General features: G+C 41.1%; 1 protein-coding gene across 1 annotated transcript in view; it reads left to right on the top strand.

Moving 5' to 3' along the window:
• Positions 1 to 22765, top strand: part of TEC (tec protein tyrosine kinase) — a 57089-nt gene extending 34324 nt beyond the window's left edge. The window contains exons 3-18 of the mRNA XM_082483116.1: positions 6381 to 6482; positions 7394 to 7475; positions 9351 to 9479; positions 10456 to 10496; positions 10975 to 11156; positions 12087 to 12152; positions 13966 to 14020; positions 14183 to 14262; positions 14837 to 14970; positions 16244 to 16318; positions 17031 to 17202; positions 17367 to 17583; positions 18119 to 18183; positions 20063 to 20181; positions 20522 to 20679; positions 22652 to 22765. Coding sequence (XP_082339242.1) covers positions 6381 to 6482; positions 7394 to 7475; positions 9351 to 9479; positions 10456 to 10496; positions 10975 to 11156; positions 12087 to 12152; positions 13966 to 14020; positions 14183 to 14262; positions 14837 to 14970; positions 16244 to 16318; positions 17031 to 17202; positions 17367 to 17583; positions 18119 to 18183; positions 20063 to 20181; positions 20522 to 20679; positions 22652 to 22729 — 1755 coding nt within the window. The 3' untranslated portion in view covers positions 22730 to 22765. The remainder of the gene's footprint in view (positions 1 to 6380; positions 6483 to 7393; positions 7476 to 9350; positions 9480 to 10455; positions 10497 to 10974; positions 11157 to 12086; positions 12153 to 13965; positions 14021 to 14182; positions 14263 to 14836; positions 14971 to 16243; positions 16319 to 17030; positions 17203 to 17366; positions 17584 to 18118; positions 18184 to 20062; positions 20182 to 20521; positions 20680 to 22651) is intronic.

The raw sequence follows: 22765 nt of genomic DNA, 5'->3' as shown, positions 1-22765 counted from the left end.
GTCAGATCTTGGATCAGGTCAGACTAGATCAGAATAATAATCATGGAATCATAGAATGATTTAGGTTGGAAGGGACCTTGAAGATCATCGAGTTCCAACCCCCCTGCCATGGGCAGGGACACCTCCCACCAGACCAGGTTGCTCAAAGCCCCATCCAGCCTGGCCTTGAACACCTCCAGGGATGGGGCCGCCACGACTTCTCTGAGCAACCTGTGCCAGTGTCTCACCACCCTCAGAGTGAAGAATTTCTTCCTGATATCTATTCTAAATCTCCCCTCTTTCAGTTTGAACCCCTCGTCTTATCGCTACATGCCCTTTTAAAAAGTCCCTCTCCAGCTTTCTTGTAGGGCCCCCTTCAGATACTGGAAGGCTGCTATAAGGTCTCCCTGGAGCCTTCTCTTCTCCACGCTGAACAACCCCAACACTCTCAGCCTCTCCTCACACGAGAGGTGCTCCAGCCCTCTGATCATCTTTGTGGCCCTCTTCTGGACCCGCTCCAGCAGGTCCATGTCTTCCCTATGTTGAGGACTCCAGAGCTGGATGCAGTACTGCAGGTGGGGTCTCACGAGAGTGGAGTAGAGGGGCAGAATCACCTCCCTTGACCTTCTGGAAACACTTCTGATGCAGCCCAGGATATGGTTGGCTTTCTGGGGTATGATCATGCATTGCCAGCTCATGTTGAGCTTCTCGTCAATCAGCACCCCCAGGTCCTTCTCCTCAGGGCTGCTCTCAATCCATTCTCCGCCCAGCCTGTATTTGTGCTTGGGATTGCCCCGACCCAGATGTAGGGCCTTGCACTCGGCTGTGTTGAACTTCATGAAGTTGGCATGGGCCCACTTCTCCAGCTTGCTTTTTATCTCTATTCTAGCCATTTTGGACAGGTGAATAGAAGTACTTGTTACTTGCTTTTTTTAAATGATTATTCTAAGAAAATGAATTTAAAGGTGGCAGGGCATTCTTCAACATATCTGACACACTGGAAAATAAGGGGATGGAAAATGAGGCCATCTAACACCTAGCTACAGTGATTATATTTGCATAATCAGTAATTGCTTGGGTGAAAATGCTTATTGAGGGAACTGCAGCAGTATCCAGTGCTTCTTATTACTAAATGGCAATGCTATTTAATAATAATAAAAAAAAGAGAGTAAATATGAAAACACCCTTACATTTGGCTTTGGAGCATATGCTACCAGAGAAATTCGCTACAGGGGATGTTGGGTTAGCCAGGCTTTTCTGAGGTTTTGTAATGTTGCAGAGGAGCTCCATAAAAGGAGATGTCAGTAATGCTGAGACCTCCTACATTTGTGAGAACATAAGTTCCATGGGTCACATGTTGATGACCTCAGGATTTCCTATACGGGGATAAACATGGGAGAAAGAAAGAGCATGAAAAACAGAGACAGAGAGAGCATGCGTGAGACAAAATCTAGGTATTTCTTGACAGTCAGCTGTCCTGGTTTGAGGTAAAACAGAACCCTTTTTCTGTTTTGTAATTTTACTTTGCAGCAAAACCTCTTCTAACTAACTGAATGCTGAAATTAACAGCGTATTGTTCAGACACTGTTCACTCCCAGAGTAGTAAGACCTGATTGTTTCTAATTTATACCAAGGCATGGTATGCAGAGAGGCTCTTGCTTTTGCTTATTGCTATAACCCCAAAGGCCAGCTCAGTTTGTTATTTGACCCATTGGAGGGTCGGAAGCAGAAGAGCATAGAGGGGTCCCACCTGTGGGGAGGAGCGGTCAGGACAGGGGACTCAAACCTGACCAACGGGGTATTCCATCCTATCTACCTCATGCTCTGTATAAAAGCCGAGGGATCAAAGGGTCAGCCCTCTTTCTTCAGTGGCCGGTGTCTGAGGAGGACTCTGTTCATCTGTCTTTGATCCTGATCCTGAATCCAGGTCTGGAATCCAGTTCCTGTCCATCACAGAGTCCAGTCTGGGACTTTCCCAGTGCCCACCAGTGACGTGATCGCCATCCTGGGAGCTTGATACAGTTTTGTGTATATTGTATATATTTAATTATCTTTTTTATTATTATTTTATCATTAATATTTCATTGAAGTAGTTTTTTCTAAACTCATAAGTCTCTTTCTCTGCCTCCTCTCCCTTCTGGGAGAGAGCATCTGTTGTTTGTTTCAGTGGGCAGGCTGGCCCAAACTGCAACACCAGGCTGACTTCTGCATGTTTTCATTGAGTGAGGTTTGTGTTGGTTTTTTTTTTTTTTTTAATGGAATGTCCTTTGTATTGTTTACCCCCCCAACCCCATTCTTCCAAGGGTAAGCAGCACAATATCTTCATCAGCAAAGAGGAAATACACTTAAAAAACATTTTATCTGATAGTGAGAATATGGGTTGCTTAAGCTGTAAAGCTACTATATTCAGCAGAAGAGTAATTCCAAGTATACAGAGGATGAGCTATTTGATTTTATACTTATCTAACGCAGATATTTCTTGTCTTCCTGTATTCTAATTTTTTTTTAAAGGAATTGTGTAATCATATATTTTTCCCATATCTGACAATGTAGGTCTAGTGCTATAACTCCTTGATATTATTGTCTTATGTGTTAAATAATAGGAATAGCTTATTCTTTTTGCATTGCAAGGAAACAAGACTTATTGCCTGGATGGGCCATCCTCGTTGTGAGCAAGGGGGAGGGCTTCTAAAACTGTAAATCAAGTTTTTGAAGCGTAGGCAACTGTGAAGTACATATGGCATTTTGCATTTTGAGAAGCTTTGTATAGGAGTTTCTGCATAGTCACTTCCCTTTTGTTATTTTCAGCAAGCAGATACATTTAAAAAGAAAAAAAAACAAACACCACCAACCTTTACTGTGACTTTGAAGCACATATTTTTATCTATTTCTTATCCTTATTGGGGTGTAGTATTTTTATACCTTTATTACTGTTACAACCATGTTTCCTTCTATAGGCTTCTCCCTCTAGAGATGTATATTTATCTTCAGAAAAGGGGTAGACCAGCTTTGATACGTCCCTTGGGTTCACTGGCCTGTGATCCCCCCCCCCCCCAAATCTTCTGTTAATACTTGTGTCCAGTTGAGACAGCATGCATGAATATGCTGGTGAAATACTACTATTTCTACAGTGAATCTAACCTTTTTCTACTATGTTAGTCATCTTCCACCTCCAAAAACAACCGTAAAAAATGTTCCTGTGCCTCCTATGGTTTGACACTGCGGAATTAGCCATTGTACTAATTTTGCCTCTCTGTAGCAGAGGTCACTTGTTGGAAAGAGTGATTGTGGGTGGGTTTCTCATGGCCGGCTCATGCCTGCACCTCTACTTCCCAACTACTTCAGGGTTTGAGCTCTCCCTCGATTCTGCATTTCATGTCTGCCGTACGCCTGGGTCTAGAGCAAGCCATTTGGCTTGCAGAATAAATGCAACACAGTGACTGTGCGCAAGATGTCCCATTATAAAGGGAAATCATTTAAGTTGGGAGGGGAGAGAAATTGCAGTCGTCTTGGTAGTGTTTTTCTTGAGTCATTCCTTCCTGCTCCTGTGCCCCCTTGGTTTGATAGTGAGAAATGCTGAGCTAAAACACAGCTGCACACCTGACAATTTGAAGCCTGCTGGCCACTAAGAACTTGCTTCTGATGCAATCTGAAACATGTCTGGAGCAGTACACTTGTATTTAATTTCACATATGTAAGTTTTTTTAAATCTGTAAATTATGAAAAATCGACGAATATTCTCTGACGTTAGGCTTAATTTGCTGGATTGAGTTGTAAGGTGGGTCAACTTTGAGTTGGCTTAATTTAATATCTCATGGCGAAGCAAATTGACTCACCTTAAATCATAAAAGTGTACAAAGGGACAACTTAAGAAGTACAAATACTAGAATGATGTGCTGTGTATCAGGAGGTTTGCTTTATTTTTTCTGCCAGAATGTTAGTTGGTTGTCTTACTGGATTCCTGTCCTTTGTCCTCCTGGCAGGTGTATGCTCCTTTTGAGTGAGCACTCGCTAAATGCCAGAATTGGCATGAAAATCTGAGTCCTGGAGGAGAGGAAGGTTCAGAGAAAGTAATAAAGCTTGTTCCTCCAAGGAATTTTTGTCATTCTGGATAAAAAACTCAATGCTTATCATCTCTCTGTCTGTCCCACAACCTCAGTTAACCATGAGATGGGATCCAAGCAATGTATGAGTACCCCACTGGACCCAGAAAGCTCGGCAGACACGTTACAGAAGTGGCAAGCATTTCTTCTTTGTATGTTGTTGTGCAGGAAAGAAGATCTGGAGAGGTGTCTTCAACGTAATTATGTGGCGCGTTGAATTCTCTGCTTCATGAAAAAGCGCATCCTGTTCGGATCCTCCTGTTCTGCCTTGGCTAATCTGGCAGCCCCGAAGCTGCCAGGCAGTGCCAAGGGGAGGGAGAAGCAATACTTGCTGCTGTACCGAGTGTTGTAGACTTTAGTAACTCAATTTTTAGCATTTGCATTAATGTATGTTTTACTTTAGGTAGTCAATGTTCAAGTAAGGGGTTAACATAAAATAAATGGAAAACTTAAAATGACTTTTTGATCAAAAACCCCAAGGTTGTGTACCTGGTGCAAATTATTTTTCAGCATAACATGACATAGCTTTGTAGTCCAGCTCATGGTAATGTTTATGATTTGACATTTTTTTCAATTGCTCATTAAAATGCCTTTTTTTTTTTTTTTCCTTTTCCCCAATTTAAAAAAGTCCCTTATTTGGGCTTTTTTTTTTTTTTTGTGGGGGTGGTGGGTTGGTTTTTCTGGTGTTAAATAACAGTTAGAGCTTTATCTGAACTTTAGTTCCTGTCATTCTTCCTGATGCTGACCATGACGTGCATGAATTCTTCATGCGCATTTTCTCTGCCTGCTTTCTTCATAACAATATACATGAGAGACAGAGTGGTAAATGTGTTTTAAACGCTGTTCCGTGTTTTCTCTGGGTAGTAGCTACTGTGTTTCGAGGGTGGTGGAATCGCGACAGCTATATTTGAAGTTGCGCTTTGCTTCTGTTTATAAGACTCTGTTTTCGGTTGCTTACAGTTGTGCCAGACTTGCACTATTTGGGCTGAAATGCCTGTCCTCAGGAGAGAAGAGGGCAGCTGAGTGAGGATTGGAATATCTCAAATAATTCAGTAATTACTAATTATTTCTGTGTTATGTGAACAGTGTCCATCTTTCATAAGCTGCACTCTGGACTGGATGTGTTGGGTGTGCTTGGCAAGTCAAAATTTTTGATGTGGATTAATTCAGGACCAGCAGCCATGAGCTGCTGCCATTTTTGTTTTGTTCTGGATTCCAGCAGAAACTTCCTCAGTTCTCCCAAAAGTGAGAGGTGACCCTATACAGTCTCTGTAGATTCATTATCATTTTGCTCTCAGAAATGTATCGTTCAGGTGTTTCCCTTTGCCATGTAGTAGAGCACGTTGTAAATTTCTGTGCTGAGCTTTCATTTTTAGTCTCTTCTCCTTCAGGTAAAGGAAGATGGTTTTGATCAATTCCTTCAGAAACATCTACCTTAAAAAGGTCTGCTTGTGTGCAGACTTCACTGTTATTACCTGTTGCTTTTACTCGTAGACTAAAGCCCAGTATACACCACCTCCCTTTATCTGCTGCTCTTTCAAGGAGCTTCCTCTTCTGGAGCGTTGAACTACGTCGTATTTCCATGCATTGTTATTTTGGGCAGCACCTGCTGAGCACCATTGGGCACTCCTTGTCTTCTTTAAGATCTTCATAATTATCAATTTAGGCGAGCCAAATCTTCTCAGATGTCTGTGCTTTTGACCTTGCATCTTCCAGGCTTCTGCTAGCCTTGGTCAAAGGAGTTCCTTCAACACAGACCCCAGCTTGGCCCAGGGATGGGCTTCACCCGTCTTCTGCTTCCTGCCTCAGCAAGAACTTGGGTTGCCTGAGCAGCATCCCAGTTTCTCTGGAAACTTGGTGAAACGTGGCAGTAGCCACAAAATGGTGGGAGCACTTCAACAACAGGGTGATGAGGGAGCAGATGAGATGATGTGTTGGCACCCATTTCCCTTACCAGTTTTAATCATAATCTAAAATCAGCAGGGGAGAAGCCTTCCTTTGTCTGGACTCAAGTTATTTTTTGTAAAGAAGAGTAGGTTAAACCTATGATTGCAACCGATTGGAAACTTTATACAGAAAGAAGTGGTACTTTTAACTAAGCAATTACACTGTACTCTGTGCACTTTCACTAGTGTAGATCTTTGTACCCTCTCTTTCATTTTTCAAATGACTTCTGCAGTTAAAGCAACATCGGTGTCGTAAGTGGAAAAGAAAGCAAGAAGTATCTACTGAAAACAAAAGAGAATTAGGTGAATTGGTTATTTTATTAATGGTGGTTTTTTTGCTTTTCTCTTACAGAAAAAGTACAGAAAAGGATCTGTGGATATTTCAAGGATTAAATGTGTAGAAGTTGTAAAAAGTGATGGTATTATTCCCTGTCAAAATAAATATCCATTTCAGGTATGTTCCTTTTATATAAAATACATAAATTACAGCGCTCTTTGCTTGAAAACACTGTCACTTCTAAATACTGAGCCCGTTCTCTGGCTCTGTGGGGCGGCGTGACAGGTGGTTCAGGATCAGTGATGAAAAACCATCCCCAGCAAGCTCTGCTCCCCCTGCGGTCCCCTCCTTTGGCAGCTGTGCCTCATACACTTGGTCTCTTTCTTTTCCCCACCCTCTCTACTTGGGTTTTTTCACATTAAATTAAATCTAAATTAAATCTTGGGTTTTTTCACATTAAATTAAATCTAATTACCATTAAATTCTGTAAGAATAAGAAAACTAAGATAAACTCGTTGTGTTTTCTTCTGTTGTGAAGTTAATGGAAATAAACGCAGAAAACAAAGTGCTTAGAGGGGAAAAAGAAATGTTTACATTTGGGGGTATCGGATGCTGTGCCTGCTTACAATAGAGGGAATGGCTGAAGGGGGGGCATATACTTGCTTTCCACCAGTATAAGCACTGAAGAAAAAGAAGGCAGGAATCGCTCCAGAGCAGTACAGAACCACAAGGAGTTATGACATGGCCAGGAACAATGGATGTCTGGTTATGAAATAGCTTTAGCAATTAAATTGAACTGTTTTTAGAAAACACATGGTGAAGAATGAGAAAAGCAAAGTGTGAAGCAAACACTTTTAAGGAGTAATGTCAAGATAATGTACCATCACAAAATCCTTCCTTATTTTATAGAAAGCATTGTATATGAGTAGTAAACCCTAATAACCTTTTCCCAGTTTCTGTATTTTGAGCCTAAGTACACTAATTTTGCCAACAACAAGTCATTTGTCTTGTTCTGTTTCCTGAGGAATAAATTAATGAATAGTACCAGGTAAATGTATTTTGATCATTTCATTTTCCCCCCCCTTCAGGTTGTATATGATGCTAATACGCTTTATATTTTTGCACCAAGTGCACAAAGCCGGGATCAGTGGGTGAGGAATCTGAAAGAAGGTAATGGATATTGCTCATACATAACATCTGGCATACGTAGAAAACTTTACTTGAGCTGTCTGGCCAGGATGGAGTTAACTTGGTGCTGTGTTTTGGATTTGTGGCCAAAACAGTGTTGAAAACACACTGGTGTTTTAGTCCTTGCTGAGCAGTGCTTGCACCGTGTGGAGGCTCTGCCTTTTTCCTCCCTCTGCCCCCACAGCGAGTAGGCTGGGGGTGGGCAAGAGGCTGGGAGGTGACAGAGCGGGGACAGCAGACCCGGGCTGACAGAAGGGATATTCCAGGCCATACAACATTGTGCCCAGCAATAAAAACTGGGGTTGAACTTTTTTGGCTTCCATATTGGCCGTTGCTCAGAGACTGTCTGGGCTCGGTCTCCTTGTGGGAGATGGGGAGCGATTGCCTTTGGGGTTTGTTTTTTTTTTTTTCTTTTTTCCTTTCTTTTGGTTATTAAGCTGTCTTTATCTCAAGCCACAAGTTTTCTCTTGCTCTTTCTATTCTCTCCCTTGTTCTGCTGGCTGGGGGAGTGGGCAAGTGTCTATGTGGGTGCTTAGCTGTTGGCTGGTGTCAACCCACAATGAGCTAGAAAAAGAAAATGGTAAAGCTGCTATTGCATGTACCCATCAATTTTTATTTTTATTGGGCCAGCTCATTCTTTGTATACACAGCATGTTATAGCAGGTACTGGGAGCATTGAACACCCAGACTGATTTAATTTGACTTGTGAAGTCCAGCTGCAATCAGAATTTGACTCTATGCTTTTGCACAATGTGTAGATCATCAAAAAACTTAGGCAAGTTTGTTAATGTCATCACTCAAAAGTTTTGAATGTAGCTAGAAAAGCTTGTGGGCTTGGTGATGGTCTTACACTGGTGTAAAATGACAGGAGGCATCTCCACTGAGGTGCAGTCTGATTAATGCTATCATAGTGAATAAAGATATCTTTTTCAAGAGCCTCTTAATGCTCTCTGCCATAGTCAAATGCTCAAATGCATTGCAGGTGCTCTGTAAAGTAATAAGAAATAATTCCTGGGCTGGGGACCACAGGGCAAGAAATAACCTCTGAAAGTCAGAAAGCCCATAGGATGGGGGTAAGGAGCCTTTCAGACCAACCACAGGCAGGCATTGTGCCATAGAATAGTGATAAGCGTCACCTATCTTTGTCTCCAGAACACTATTTGTAGAGGAAATCATAGAATGATTTAGGTTGGAAGGGACCTTGAAGATCATCAAGTTCCAACCCCCCTGCCATGGGCAGGGACACCTCCCACCAGACCAGGTTGCTCAAAGCCCCATCCAGCCTGGCCTTGAACCCCTCCAGGGATGGGGCAGCCACAACTTCTCTGGGCAACCTGTTCCAGCGTCTCACCACTCTCAGAGTGAAGAATTTCTTCCTGATATCTAATCTAAATCTCCCCTCTTTCAGTTTAAAACCATTACACCCTGTCCTATTGCTACAATCCCTTATAAAAGGTCCTCATCTTTCCTGTAGGCCCCCTTTAGGTACTGGAAGGGGCTATAAGGTCTCCCTGGAGCCTTCTCTTCTTCAGGCTGAACAACCCCAACTCTCTCAGCCTCTCCTCACATGAGAGGTGCTCCAGCCCTCTGATCATCTTTGTGGCCCTCTTCTGGACCTGCTCCAACAGGTCCATGTCTTTCCTACGTTGGGGGCTCCAGAGCTGGATGCAGTACTGCAGGTGGGGTCTCATGACCTCCATGTAAACTTGCAAGAAGGTCCTTAAGAAAAGCAATGCTAAAGTAAGATCAAGTGAGGATTATACCTCATGTCAAAGATATTGTAATAGTTATTAAAAGTGTCTCTCTTGCAGAATTTTTTTTTCTACATTTCAATATATGCTCTTTTTCTTCTTGTAGAAATAAAGAACAACAGCAATATAATGGTAAAATATCACCCTAAATTCTGGACAGAGGGAATTTATCAGTGCTGCAGACAGACAGAAAAATTAGCACCTGGCTGTGAAAAATATAATCTGTTTGAAAACAGTAAGTACATATGTTTTCATGTGAAGTTGTTTTGGCATATTTTTCTCCTTTTTTTTTATATGATCCTGTTGTCACACCTGAATGCCCTAGATATTAGGCAAATTTATAGAGTGAATCACTGATACTGTGCCTAAGGTAAATAAAAATGTTTGTTTCATTTCTAAGCATTTTGTAAAAATATAAAAGCCAGCAAATTGTACTTCCAAAAAAAATGTTTAGAAAAAGCTGAAAGGAATCACTGATGTGATTTTTCACTTGGTTTGTTTTTCCCATCTGAAACTTATTTGACCAAGTGTTTACCTTAGACTGAGGATAAAACCTAATGGCGAAAAAGATTCAGCTAGAAATCCTTGCCAGCTCTTTGGTTTTAATGAATAACTTCTACATACCCTTGTAAAAGAATAATAACCGTGTTGCATTCGGTGTTATTACACTAGTGTAAAAATGATACAGAAAGTGGAAAAAAACAAAACAAAACAGCACGGGAGAAAAAAGTACTCTTGGACCTGAGAGAAGTAATAAAAAATATGTACAAAATTTGTGTTTTAATTAGGAAAGCAAGGGTCAGGGGGAGCATAATTTTCTTAGAAGAGCAGAAGTTAATGGGAACAGACCTTTAGATTGTGGTGACAGGAACACTGCTTCCTTTTTATGTACCTTTTTTATCTCTATCCCTTCTTTATTTCTCATATATTTCTGCATCTGAGGGCTGGTTCAGGGTTCTCTGCATGGCCTGCTTAGGTGTGGCACAGATATTGCCAAATCCTGTTGTGATTGTAGCCTGCTGTCTGATTTTAGTATGATTTTGCAAGAATACTTCAACGTTTTCCTGATGCTTATTCTTTCTGACTTACTAAACTATCCTGAAGGCTAGTTAAAATATTAAAACCTTATCTGCAATTTAAAACTTTTATTTAGTTTTTAAATGTATGGCTAAATGGATAGACTCAGATCCTTTCCTCTGCTCTGTTTGTAGGTGTAATGAGATTGCCCTCTCCAATGCCAGAAAAAAGCGTGGTAAGTAGTGTCTTTAAAATACTGAATAGATAATTGCTGGGTTTTGAGATGTCATTTAGGTTTCATGTGATTCTTTCCCTATCTTACAGCAAAGGTCTATTTCTGTATGCATCAGTGGGTATCGTGCACTATCTCAGGGTGGAAAAAATCCCATTGAAATTTAGCTGTACCTGTTAGCTCTGTTTATGCTGCTGGTGGGAGAGGGGGTTGGAAAGCAAACCCCAGCTGGCGTTGCTCTTTCCTGGCGGCTGAAGGGCTGCAGTGTGAGCCACCCCCGTGGGTAGCACTGGAGTGATGGTCTGCCACACGCTCCAGCTGCCTCCTGGAGCCACCACAGCTCACTCCTGGGGCAGCCCAGAACTTGCCCAGCTTTTGCCTCTGGGATGCTCGGGCTGGTTTGCACTGGTGTGATGGTAATGGTGGGTGGGGTGGAATAATGGAGCAGAGTGGGATGATAATGATGTTGGGTCGTTTTCAGCGAAGGCCTCCGCCACCAGTTCCTCCGGTTGAAGAAAATGGCAGTGACGAGGAGGAGATAGTGGTAGCAATGTATGACTTTGAGCCTACAGAACATCATGATTTAAGGTTAGAGAAAGGTGAAGAATATACGGTGATTGAGAAGAATGACATTCACTGGTGGAAGGCGAGAGACAAATATGGGTAAACACGAGTTCCTTATTTTTTGTTATAAAGTTAATAAGGCTATTTCCATGTTGTAGTAATTTATATTGACTATGTGTCAATAAATAACTGCATTACACCCTACTTTGGACCCCAGCCCTGAAATTTCATCTGTATCTTTACTCCTGCATGCAATCTATAAAAGTGTGGTTCTTGATAGATTATGGAGCCTGAGTGCAAAGATGGTTGCAGAATTGGAAGCTTTTACAATTATATTCCTGTCAGACTTCATGGTTTCCCAATTAAAGCTACAGGCAGCCTGCAAAACCTCGCTAGACTGGAACAGTACTCCTGCTTCCCTGGGGAATGGCTCGTTAGGGAGCAATGTGGTTAACGCTCAGCTCAGCAGGCTCCGACTTCCAGACTTGAATAATCATCATCTTATTTAATAGCTGGATCATTAGGGGCAATCTCTGAGTGAGTTGAGAGAGAGTTGCAGTGAGATGCCTTAATGACTACAACTTTACATTCCCCGGATTAATTTTTTTTCCCTGCGGTTTTAAAGGTGAAAGTATCCATACTTCAATATTTATCGGGTCCCTGTTGCAGTATGTTAGGGATAATTGCGAGTTATTGGGCTGTGGCAAGCTCCAAACATATTTCCAGTGACTGGCTGGAACCTCCAAGCGCAGAAGTGACAGAACAGCAGAAGGTTACTCTTCTTCACCCCTTCTGCTGGTTTTCTTGGACACTTCTGCTGCCTGTATCACTTCTCTAGGTGGAGCGAAAGTTAATGTGGAAATGTTGATGTGGAAAATTAGTTTCTGTATGATTAGCAGTAGAGTGGGTGGGTCAGTAATAAATAAATGACAGCAAGTGACCTCTGGTAATTAGCAGAACGAAACACCACCTTCTAAGCATACAATTTTACATGTTTTCACTCAAATTATTTCTTATATATTTTTTTAGAAAACAAGGATATATTCCAAGCAACTATGTAACGGGAAAGAAGTCCAACAACCTTGACCAATATGAGTAAGTGAATATTTGAATTAAAATCTAGAAGATCATAAAATGAAACCTAAGCTTTAAAAATGATAATATATTTTTAAAGTTTTGCAAGCAATTATTTACATATGATAGCATCGATCTCAGAGATGAAACAAATATTTGAAATAGGCATTTATTTGTTCTGATTTGCTTTGTTGATTTTGCTGTGATTTATAATGTAGAGTCAAATCAGTGAGGTGGCCATCAAGCATGTAGTTTTTAGGTTATTAGTATTAAAGCAAAAAAACCTTCCTAATTCTCTGTTAGCCAAAGGGAAACTTTAAAGGAAATTTACCCATTAGAAGTGTGTGGAATGTTTTTTTAATATTAAAGTGACATATCTATCCCAAGTGTGTGGTGGTAAGATAGTAGAGTAGAAAAGAGTGGAAATCATTCAAAGTAAATATAACAGATCAGAGATTTTGGAAGGCAGCTCTGATTTTCAAGAAAATATATCACTCTGCATTTTAAGTCTCAGTGTATGGATGTAACTTATTAGCTATAAAAGTATAGTTTTTTTTTTTTTAAATATGCTTTTTCCAGTTGGCGTTTAGTTATGAAGTACTTACTAAGAGTGTCAGGATAAACTTAACCCTGTAGTCTCCAAGGCTGTTCTTGATATTCAGATTTCAGTACAGCACAAACTGGTGTGCTTGAGAATTTAAGACATATTTCATGACTTTTAGATAAAATGGAGCTGTAAGGCAATAATAATTACAACCACTTTACGAAACCCCATTAGTAGCTCCAAAACTTTGCTGTCAGCCACACATGGCTCCTACTGCTGTCTTTTGACAGAAGGTAAAAATTCTTCTGGGATTTTGCCCTTGGCTTTGCTAGGGGGAATTAGTTGTTCTTTGTTGCTTTCTCATCTTTGAGGCTTTTGTCAAGAGCCCTGCTCTGCTCTGGGCTGGGCTGCGGGGCTGGCAGAAGGGGAAGGAAGGAACCAGGCTGCCTTATCTCGTCCAGCCACTTTGTGCCTTACCACCTTGGGGCCATAATTCTGAGTCACCGCACGGTCCAGGGAGGATTGCTCCCGGTCATCTTACCAACTGCAAGAAACCACTATCTCTGGAACAGCAGAACTTGATTAGAGGCTGCTGTACCACTTCCCTGCTCGGTTACCGCTGTGACAGCATAGCTCAAAACGACTGCACCACGCCATTTGCAAGCTGTGTGCTTTTTTCCCTTTTTATATTATTTGCTACAGCTGGCTGAAATGTCAGTGCTTCTGTGGCTGCTTTAACCTGCCCGTGCAGCACCGAGCTTGGGGATGTGCAACCGTGACATTTAATTCGCTTTCGACCTCCTCTTTGGTAGGCGGCTCCTCCCTGGAAAACCAGAACGGTGAAGTTATGGAATGAAATAGCAGTCTAGCAGCCAGCTCCGCAAGTGGCTGGACCCCTGTGCAGGCAACCGCATCCCCGGGGCTGCCAGCCCGCCCGCGGGCTGCTGTTCAGAGCAACTCCCCCCATCCGCCTTGCACACGTTTGAGAAGTGCTTTTGCTGAAAAATTAGTTCAGTTACCTGAACTTTACTGGCTTCTGAGGGATCTCACCGGATTTGTTTCAGGGTGTTTTTATGGGATAACTCCACAATGTAATAGGGACTGATTTTTTTTTTATTATTATTATTATTTTTTATGTGTTTTTTTTTTCCCTACATTAACAAAAGTTCAGTTCTTGACCTTGAATTATCGTAAAATTATTGAATCTGTAGCTTTGTAATGCTTTGCTTCAAGCATTTTAGGTGAATCGTGCACCTTGGAGAAGTTTTGGTTACTGATGTTGTGTTGCAGGTGGTACAGCAGAAACCTGAACAGAAGCAAGGCAGAGCAGCTCCTCAGAAACGAGGTGAGCACAGCAGCCTTGCAGGATTGACTGTGAAATTTGCATAAAGTAGCTTCTTTTATTAAAGCAGAGGTTTATTTTGGCATGCGCAAATCACAGACTGGTTAGAAGAGACATGCAGCTTAAAACCGCTTGTACAAAACTGTCGATGTGCTTGCGTTTTAGGATAAAGAAGGTGGTTTTGTGGTGAGAGACTCAAGTCAGCCTGGCCTGTATACAGTTTCCCTTTATACAAAATTTGGAGGGTGAGTTTCGTTGTCTGCTCTGCGCACCTTGTCTCGTGGGAATAATCCATTTGCAACTGTATCCAAATCCATGGGCTGGAGAAAAGCCCAGGAGAGAGCTCAAGAAAGAAACAAGGGCTGCTGTGATAGAAAAGAGGGGTGACTAAAATGAGCTTCTCGACTCCGTGGTCAGGTCACGTTTGGTTTAATCCGGTGTAGACCTGACCCTTCACCCAGGAAGGGAGATCTTGCTTTCCCACCCCATTCGGTCTCTTCCCTCCTGCCAGCCCAAGTGTTTGCATCAGCGTGGGGTGAGCTGGATCTGGGAGCTTGTCGGGCTGAAAATTAACCTTTTATGGGTTAATCTTCAACTTGGTCTCAGCACTGAGATGAAGGCAAGTCACCAGCGCTTGGGGTCTTTGACATCAAAGTTGTTAATGTCAAGAGTGTGTCACTGGGCAGCTGCGCTGGCCCTTTCGGTTTCCTTTTCTGAGTCAACGTGCCCCTCTTACAATATCCTTTGTTGTGAATATTTTATTATTGCTAATTGTTGTTGTTATCATTATTATGGTTATTATTGTTGTTGCTTTTCCAGAGAAGGTTCATCAGGAATAAGACACTACCATATAAAAGAAACAGTAACGTCGCCGAAGCAGTACTACCTCGCAGAAAAACATCTCTTTAACTCTATTCCAGAAATAATTGAGTATCATAAACATAATGCAGCAGGTAGATGAATTGTTTTTTTTCTGTCACTTAGGGTTGATTTGAAAAGGAGCGTGCAGCGTTTTGGGGGTTTTAATGAAAGGTTTTAGGTTTTCATAGTTCCTTTTCTTTCAGGGAAGTCTTGAAATACTGCATTTTCACATTTTTTCAATATAGGCATTCATGTGAAAGGTTTTATGTATATATATTAAAAAAATGTATAAATATGTTACTGTCCTCAGAGTAACAGAAGAATAGCTCTGTCAGGTGAGGAAAAATTCATTTAGTCTCTATCAGCTGCCTGTAACCCACAGCAGAGGGATAGGGATGGTAATTCCCCAGAGTACTCTCCAGGCACTAGCTTTTTACCTGAGAGTCACCACTGCATAAAATGGTCTAATCTTCTTATATAGCCAACAGTTGAGGAGAAGAGTAATGTGTTGTTTAGGAAATCCCTAAAGTCGTGTCTTTGTAAAGGTTAGACACTTCAGATCTGTAGCTGATGGCTGCTGCTGGTGTCTGCCCACTGTATGACGGGTTGGGGAGAGTTTAGGAATCAGGTTCAAGGCACAGATACGAATATAGCACATTTTTTTTCACGTCCGGTCTGTGCATAAATTTCCCTCATGACTGATATTTTCCAGTTCATATATAATTCAGGTGACCTGGCATTTCCTGATGATATTCTGTAAAATGCGTTTCTGTAAAATGCCTTTCTGGAAAATATGCTCTGAAACATAACCCTGCTTTTCATTTATCATAACTGCTTTTATTACTTGAGGTTTTTTTTTTTTTCAATTGTTTCATTGCTTTTACCTTGTGGTGTATTGACTTCTGACAAGATTTTAGGAGAATATTCAGCTAGCGTGCAGCATTTGTTTTGTGTATGTAAAATTCCTGCATGAAACTGTTGGGATTTATATGTGTGAAACAGAAATGATCAAACGTGAAGTCGAGAGTATACATTTTAGATAATCCTTCTGATCTGAAAGGGGTCCTCAGCCTTTGTTGGTGCCAGCATAACTGTAAAGCATAAATATGTATGCATGTATCTATATCCATCTTTCACCAGTAAAGAAGGTGCAACAAGTTAGATGCAGTGAGTGCTCCTGTGTACCTCTCATAGCTGCTTTGAGTAGTCAACACAACACAATAGCAGAAAATGTGGTCAAAGCTGTATATAATGATAAGCTTATTGTTAATCAGTGTTGCAGTTTGCAGTGAACAAGTGGCTGATTGGCTGCCTGGCACTATTTCAGAAGTAAGCTGTGTCTCTTGAACTTTCTTTGAACCTCAGGTCTTGTCACCAGGCTGCGTTACCCAGTGACCCCAAAGAAGACGACAGCACCAACAACAGCAGGGTTCAGCTATGGTAACTGCATGCTATATTAATCTACATGTATCTTTTCTAATGACTTTATATATGTTAAGATGCTACAATATTTTCTAAAAATTTTGAAAAGACTTAATTTTGGACTGTGATTTGCTCTACTAACTTACACGGGTCCAAGCTCTACCATGGTGACCCTTGCACAGAGGACTGGCATGCAGAGGCATCATGGCTGGTGGTAGGCATATGGTGCCAAGGGCAGCAGGGAGGAGAAGCAGAACGTGTCACCGGTGCTCCAAGGGAATTCAGCAACTTCCTCCAAGCTTTTGTGGATGCTTTGAGCTCTGCCTGATCTTTTTTTTTTTTTTTTTTTTTTTAATATAAATTTGGAATAACCTGTTTTAAGCATGGCACATCAGGTGATGTGAGAAGCTTCTACGCATTGGAACAACTTTCTATGGTAGCAGTTTGCTGAAATCAAGTCTGATAGTATCTGTGTGTAATTACTGGCTTCAGGAAAGTTTGAGTTTTGCCTTCTGTGTTGGTCAGGAGCTGCTTAAAGGTCATGTCTACCTAAAAGTTTGTTTTGTGAGGTGTAGAAGTGTTCAGTTTTCAGGCTATTTCTAAGACGTTTTCTCCCTAAATTCCCTAACTTGCTAGTGGTCCAGTTTCCCTTTCCTCTTCCTTATCACCTACCAGTTCAGTAGGTTCCTTAATACAGTAGTCACACACTCTCATTTGTTTTGTTTTATAGAGAAATGGGAAATTAATCCCTCGGAACTGACGTTCATGAGAGAACTGGGGAGCGGTCTGTTTGGCGTAGTGCGACTTGGGAAGTGGAGGGCACAGTATAAAGTGGCCATCAAGGCAATTCGGGAAGGTGCGATGTATGAAGAGGATTTCATTGAAGAAGCTAAAGTGATGATGTGAGTTGTGTGCTTGGCACTTTTACTGCCAGTTCTAGGCCTTGGATGCAGTTTACTGATTATAAATGAAACACTTGGGGCAGGTGGTATTTTTGGAGTTCTGTGGGGTGGAGAGCTAGCACTGGGAGGAGGAAGTAATAACAACGCGATCTCAATCTTTTCAGGAAGTTAACACATCCTAAATTAGTTCAGCTGTATGGTGTGTGCACACAACAGAGACCTATTTACATCGTGACAGAGTTCATGGAGCATGGCTGCCTTCTCAATTACCTGAGGCAAAAACGGGGAGTTTTGAGTAAAGACGTCCTGCTCACTATATGCCAAGATGTATGTGAGGGAATGGAGTACCTGGAGAGAAACAGCTTTATCCACAGAGACCTGGTAACATCCTACTACGCAACACACTAATCTTTGAAATTTTTATTTTTGAACTTCCCTATTGCTTTTTGAAACAGCCTGTTTGAAAATTAACGGCTTTTGTTCTTGCTGAAAATAATAAGTAGTTGAAGTTGGCTCTTCAGGGTCTAATCAAGCCTCTAAAACTGCCTTGTACAGAAAATGATGAGAGGTTTCTCTCTCCCAAGAAAATGGAATAAAATATCTCTGAAATTTTTATAAAGAAATAATAACTGTTTGTGCTGATATCTCTGTTCTGTACTGGTGCCGATTTCACCACTCATGAATCCCTTGGGATGATTATTTTTTCGCGTGATTTTTTACAAAATGGTTAAGTTATCAAAACGGTGCTATCAAGAGCAAATGCGCTTACACCTTTTATTCTAGACCATAATGAGAATACACTACTGAACTTGGTAAATTGGTGAACTTGCTAAGCGATGATGACAAAGTCCTCCAAAGCAATTTGTCTGCAAGAATCTGCAAGTTTCTCATCCAACTCTAACCATTCCCTTTGCAGGCAGCCAGGAACTGCTTGGTGAGTGACTCAGGAGTGGTGAAAGTGTCAGATTTTGGAATGACAAGGTATGGCTGAGTGTGCAAACACATTTGTGGGGATTTGGGAAAATTCACCTAACCCTTGTACTTAGCCATAAGGCAACACACGCCCAGCAAAATTACAGGCAGAAATGATTTTTTTTTTTTTGACCTCTCTGAGGAACATCCTGTGGTTCATTTTTTTCCAGTGCCTTTAAAGCTTGTTCATTCTGTGGTCATGTGCCGATTTCCTTACTCATTTTAATCCCGGAAAATCAAACCTAGGCAGTTTATTCTCTAGAGAATTAAGTGTGTCTAGCATTTACCATGGGAGGCCTGGCTTTGAACTGACTCCATGGTCTGACTGGTCTTCTATTAGCAACTTTCTGTAGTATCTGTGAAAATCTTACAAATCAGGAAGTGATTAGTAGCGATGCAGGAGGCATATTAGAGCATGTGTCTCAGACAGCAGAGCTCACATTGCAGAGATCATAGTCGTTAATCTGTATTTTGGTAAATAAATGATAGAAAAAGGCTGTTCAGTGAGTTTGGGATGTTCTTGGGGTAGATGGTTCGGAGTTGCATCTTGGTAGCCGAAGTGCTGAGACCAGGAGAGGGGTTAATTTCTTGTCATTGTTAGCACCTGTGGGTGCTGCAGCAGGTGGGTGATGTGTGGGTAAGGCAGAGGGTGGGGGGCAATGCTTACAAGGAAGGTGTTAAAGCGCCATGGTTTGACCATGCTCTTCTTGGCTTTTGTGACCTTTCTGTGTCACTGAGCTTGCATGTCCCCTGACACCTGAATTCAGACTGGCTGGTAATAAATAGAGCAAGAAATCATAGAATGATGAGAGTGGGAAGGGACCTTGAAGATCATTGAGTTCCAGCCCCCCTGCCATGGGCAAGGACACCTCCCACCAGACCAGGTTGCTCAAAGCCCCATCCAGCCTGGCCTTGTACACTTTCAGGGATGGGACAGCCACAGCTTCTCTGGGCAACCTGTTCCAGTGTCTCACCACCCTCAGAGTGAAGAGTTTCTTTCTAATGTCTAATCTAAATCTCCCCTCTTTCAGTTTAAAACCATTACCCCTCATCCTGTCACTACACTCCCTGATCAAGAGTTCCTCCTCATCTTTCCTGTAGGCCCCCTTTAGGTACTGGAAGAGGCTATAAGGTCTCCCTGGAGCCTTCTTTTCTCCAGGCTGAACAACCCCAGCTCTCTCAGCCTGTCCTCATAGGAGAGGTGCTCCAGCCCCCTGATCATCTTTGTGGCCCTCCTCTGGACTTGCTCCAACAGGTTCATGTCTTTCATATGTTGGGGGCTCCAGAGCTGCACTCAGTACTCCAGGTGGGGTCTCACCAGAGCAGAGTAGAGGGGCAGAATCACCTCCCTTGACCTGCTGGACACACTTCATACAGCCCAGGATATGGTTGGCTGCCTGGGCTGCGAGCACACATTGCCGGCTCATGTTGTGTGTCTCGTCAACCAACACCCTCAAGTCCTCAGGGCTGCTCTCAATCCATTCTCCGCCCAGCCTGTGTTTGTGCTTGGGATTGCCCTGACCTAGGTGCAGGACTTTGCACTTGGCCTTGTTGAACTTCATGAGGCCTTGTTGAATTTTATGCTTTTGCATAATTTTCTCTTCTGATACAGATGTTTAACTTGCAGATGGCCTAGACGTGTGTTGTATAGCTAGTAATAACAAAAGAAGGCTCAGGTCGTAAGAAAAATGAACCGGGTCTTGACTGAAAACAGTACTGCGCCAGAGAAGCATTTTTATCGTGTGGTGCTGAGTCATGGCCATTAGGTGGCAATATGAGCTTCTAATATTCAAATCCAAATCAAAATTTACAGGCTAGGAGGCTGACAGAAAGGTATAACGTTTTTCTCTTTTCTTTCTTTCTTTCTTTTTTTTTTTTTTTTTTTAAGGTATGTCCTTGATGATCAATACACAAGTTCCTCAGGGGCTAAATTTCCTGTGAAATGGTGCCCCCCAGAAGTTTTTAATTACAGTCGATTCAGCAGCAAGTCAGATGTCTGGTCATTTGGTAAGACATTAATCATTGAAAGAAACCACTATTTTTACATTTTATCAATGGCAGGTAAGCTCCAGTTATTGGGAAGGATTCAGACATCTGAGAAGAAGCTCAGAGAACCCATTTGACACAGTTTTATGCTTGCATAAAGTTCCACAGAGACCTTTAGAACTGTTATGTATTAAACCCCCTGCTACTAGAATAAGACATTTTCAGCAATGACACATGTGAACCCTTTCTAGAATATGTGTCTCTAAACTATTTATCTATCAGAAATTCTTAGCCCAGGGCTCAAAATAAACATATTTTTAAGAAGTTATTTGCTTATTTTCTTAATTTTTTTTTTTTTTAGGGGTTTTAATGTGGGAAGTATTTACAGAAGGAAAAATGCCCTTTGAAAAAAGCTCCAACTACGAAGTGGTAACAATGGTTAGCCAAGGACATCGTTTGTATCGGCCCAAACTAGCCTGTAAGCAGGTGTATGAAATCATGATGATGTGCTGGCAGGAGGTATATAGTTTTTATTTTTTTTTTTTGTCTTTGAATTGAAAAAAGAGTCAATCTAGCAAGACCAATTAATCTTTATTGCAGCATTCTGACTGTATGCAGCTCTCTCAGATATTCATGTGTTTATTAGTAAGACAAAGATCTCCCCTTGGTTTGCAACTGAACTAGAGCTGTGATAAGAAAACCACCAAGGAAATTTCTATGAAATAAACAGACTGTCGGTTTAAGTATGCAAAAGCATTCAGTAACAACAAGAAATAATTGCTAAATCTGTGCTAGTCACAATTATATCTGTGTGCAAATACCGCTGGCAAAAAAATTCGGTCAGAATGCCCCAGAGGTGGAGAATCTGATTTTATATTGCTTCAGTTTATTAATAATTACAGAAACATACCAGAATGACTGACAATATTTTTAAAGGAATACTTCATTACCTTATTATAAATTATGTAGGAAGTATAGATTAGCTTGCATTTGAATCTAAATACAAATCCTAAGGTTTATAAAGAAAGACATCAATACACTGTACTATTAATCCTCCTAACCCAGAAAGATACTGTCCGTGCAGTTTTCAAAGAGGTCAAAGGGGCAGCAACCCCAAATGTAATACTTTATCAACTAAATCAGTATAAAACTTTTTTTTTTTTGTAGAATAAAAGCAGAAAGCCTCTAAGAGTATAGGTGCATTTAATGAGATACCTCTAATTTTGAGAGAGCAATCGAGGAAACCAAGAATGGAAAGAGCTACATGATTTATTTCTTGTTAGACTTTGCCACAGGGGTTGCTGGGGAAAAACCGCTCTTTTCCAGTAATAGAGATGATATACTGTCTGATGCTTGTCTTGGAGGAGAAGGTGCTGGAACAGAGAGCAATTAGTCATCAAACCAACTGGTGGAGATCTAAAACTTACAAAGCAATTGGTTTATGCAGCAAAAAATATATTAAAAACAACAGTGCCCTGGAGGGGCGCGGAATGGCAGATATATCTGTCGTTCAAAAAAGCTATTCACAGGAGCCAGGAAACTACAAATCATTAAATTTTGTTTGTGCTTGGTAACCTGCTTGAAATGGTCATTAAAATGGAATAATAAATTACCTGGAAGATAATAAGTGATTTGTTAACGCTCTTTGAATATTAGTATGTATTTATAGGAGTTATATGAACATCAATGAAATTGGTTAAAATGTATTGATTTCATCAGGGGTTATTAACAATAAAATCTAAGCAGTCGCCATGTGGGAGAGAATCTTTGCGAATTACAAGCAGGACACAAATAATGGCAAGATACTGTCAGTCTTTGTCATAAAATATGATTAACTGTAGGTACCTCAGTCCTCACTTAATAATTTTATTAATGACTTGTCGAGGGAAGTGAATACTGAGACTTCAAAATTCAGCAGGTGATACAAATCTAATTAGGCTGGTAAGTGGAGGAAAAATGCAAGTTACCCAGACATTCAGAAGATGCTAAATTAACTGTGTCAGTAAGGTCAGCAAAGGCACTGCCTTGGTGTACTGCTGGAATTAAACAAAGCAAATAGGATGTTATGACACATATGGAACTCTCATTTTGGAGTCTGAAAAATGATGCTGAAGTAAAAGAGGCTTCAGAGAATGACACTGAATTCTTAGGAGCATGAACAACTTGCGTAAAGAAAGAGTGGGGCAATTCATTGAGGGAGGTGGCGATGGGGAGAAATATGAAAAAGTGTAGCTCTGTGAAAAACAATTAGTTATACGAAGAATGTAGTCCAGCAACACCTATTTATGTTTTTTTCAAAGTGTAAAAAAGGTGACACTTGCTGAAATTAAGGGATACATCTAAACCCTACACAAGGAAATATTTTTGCATGTATCACATTTAATGAAGCAGTAAATTCATTGCTACAGAATGATATCAAGATCAACAATTTATCAAAATCAACATAACTTTATTGCTTTCTGATCACAGTTGTGCATGCTTTTATTTTTAGAAACCAGAGGGACGCCCGACTTTTGAAGACTTGCTTCACACAATCATTGACATTGCAGAGGGTGAAGATGCTTTCTGAAAAAAAAAAAAAAAAAAAAAAAAAAAAAAAAGACAA

Source organism: Vanellus vanellus, assembly GCF_965231255.1.
Source record: "Vanellus vanellus genome assembly, chromosome: 4".
Classification (NCBI taxonomy): Eukaryota; Metazoa; Chordata; class Aves; order Charadriiformes; family Charadriidae; genus Vanellus; species Vanellus vanellus.
The sequence above is the reverse complement of the archived record's forward strand: the minus strand, read 5'-3'. Positions and strand labels throughout refer to the sequence as shown.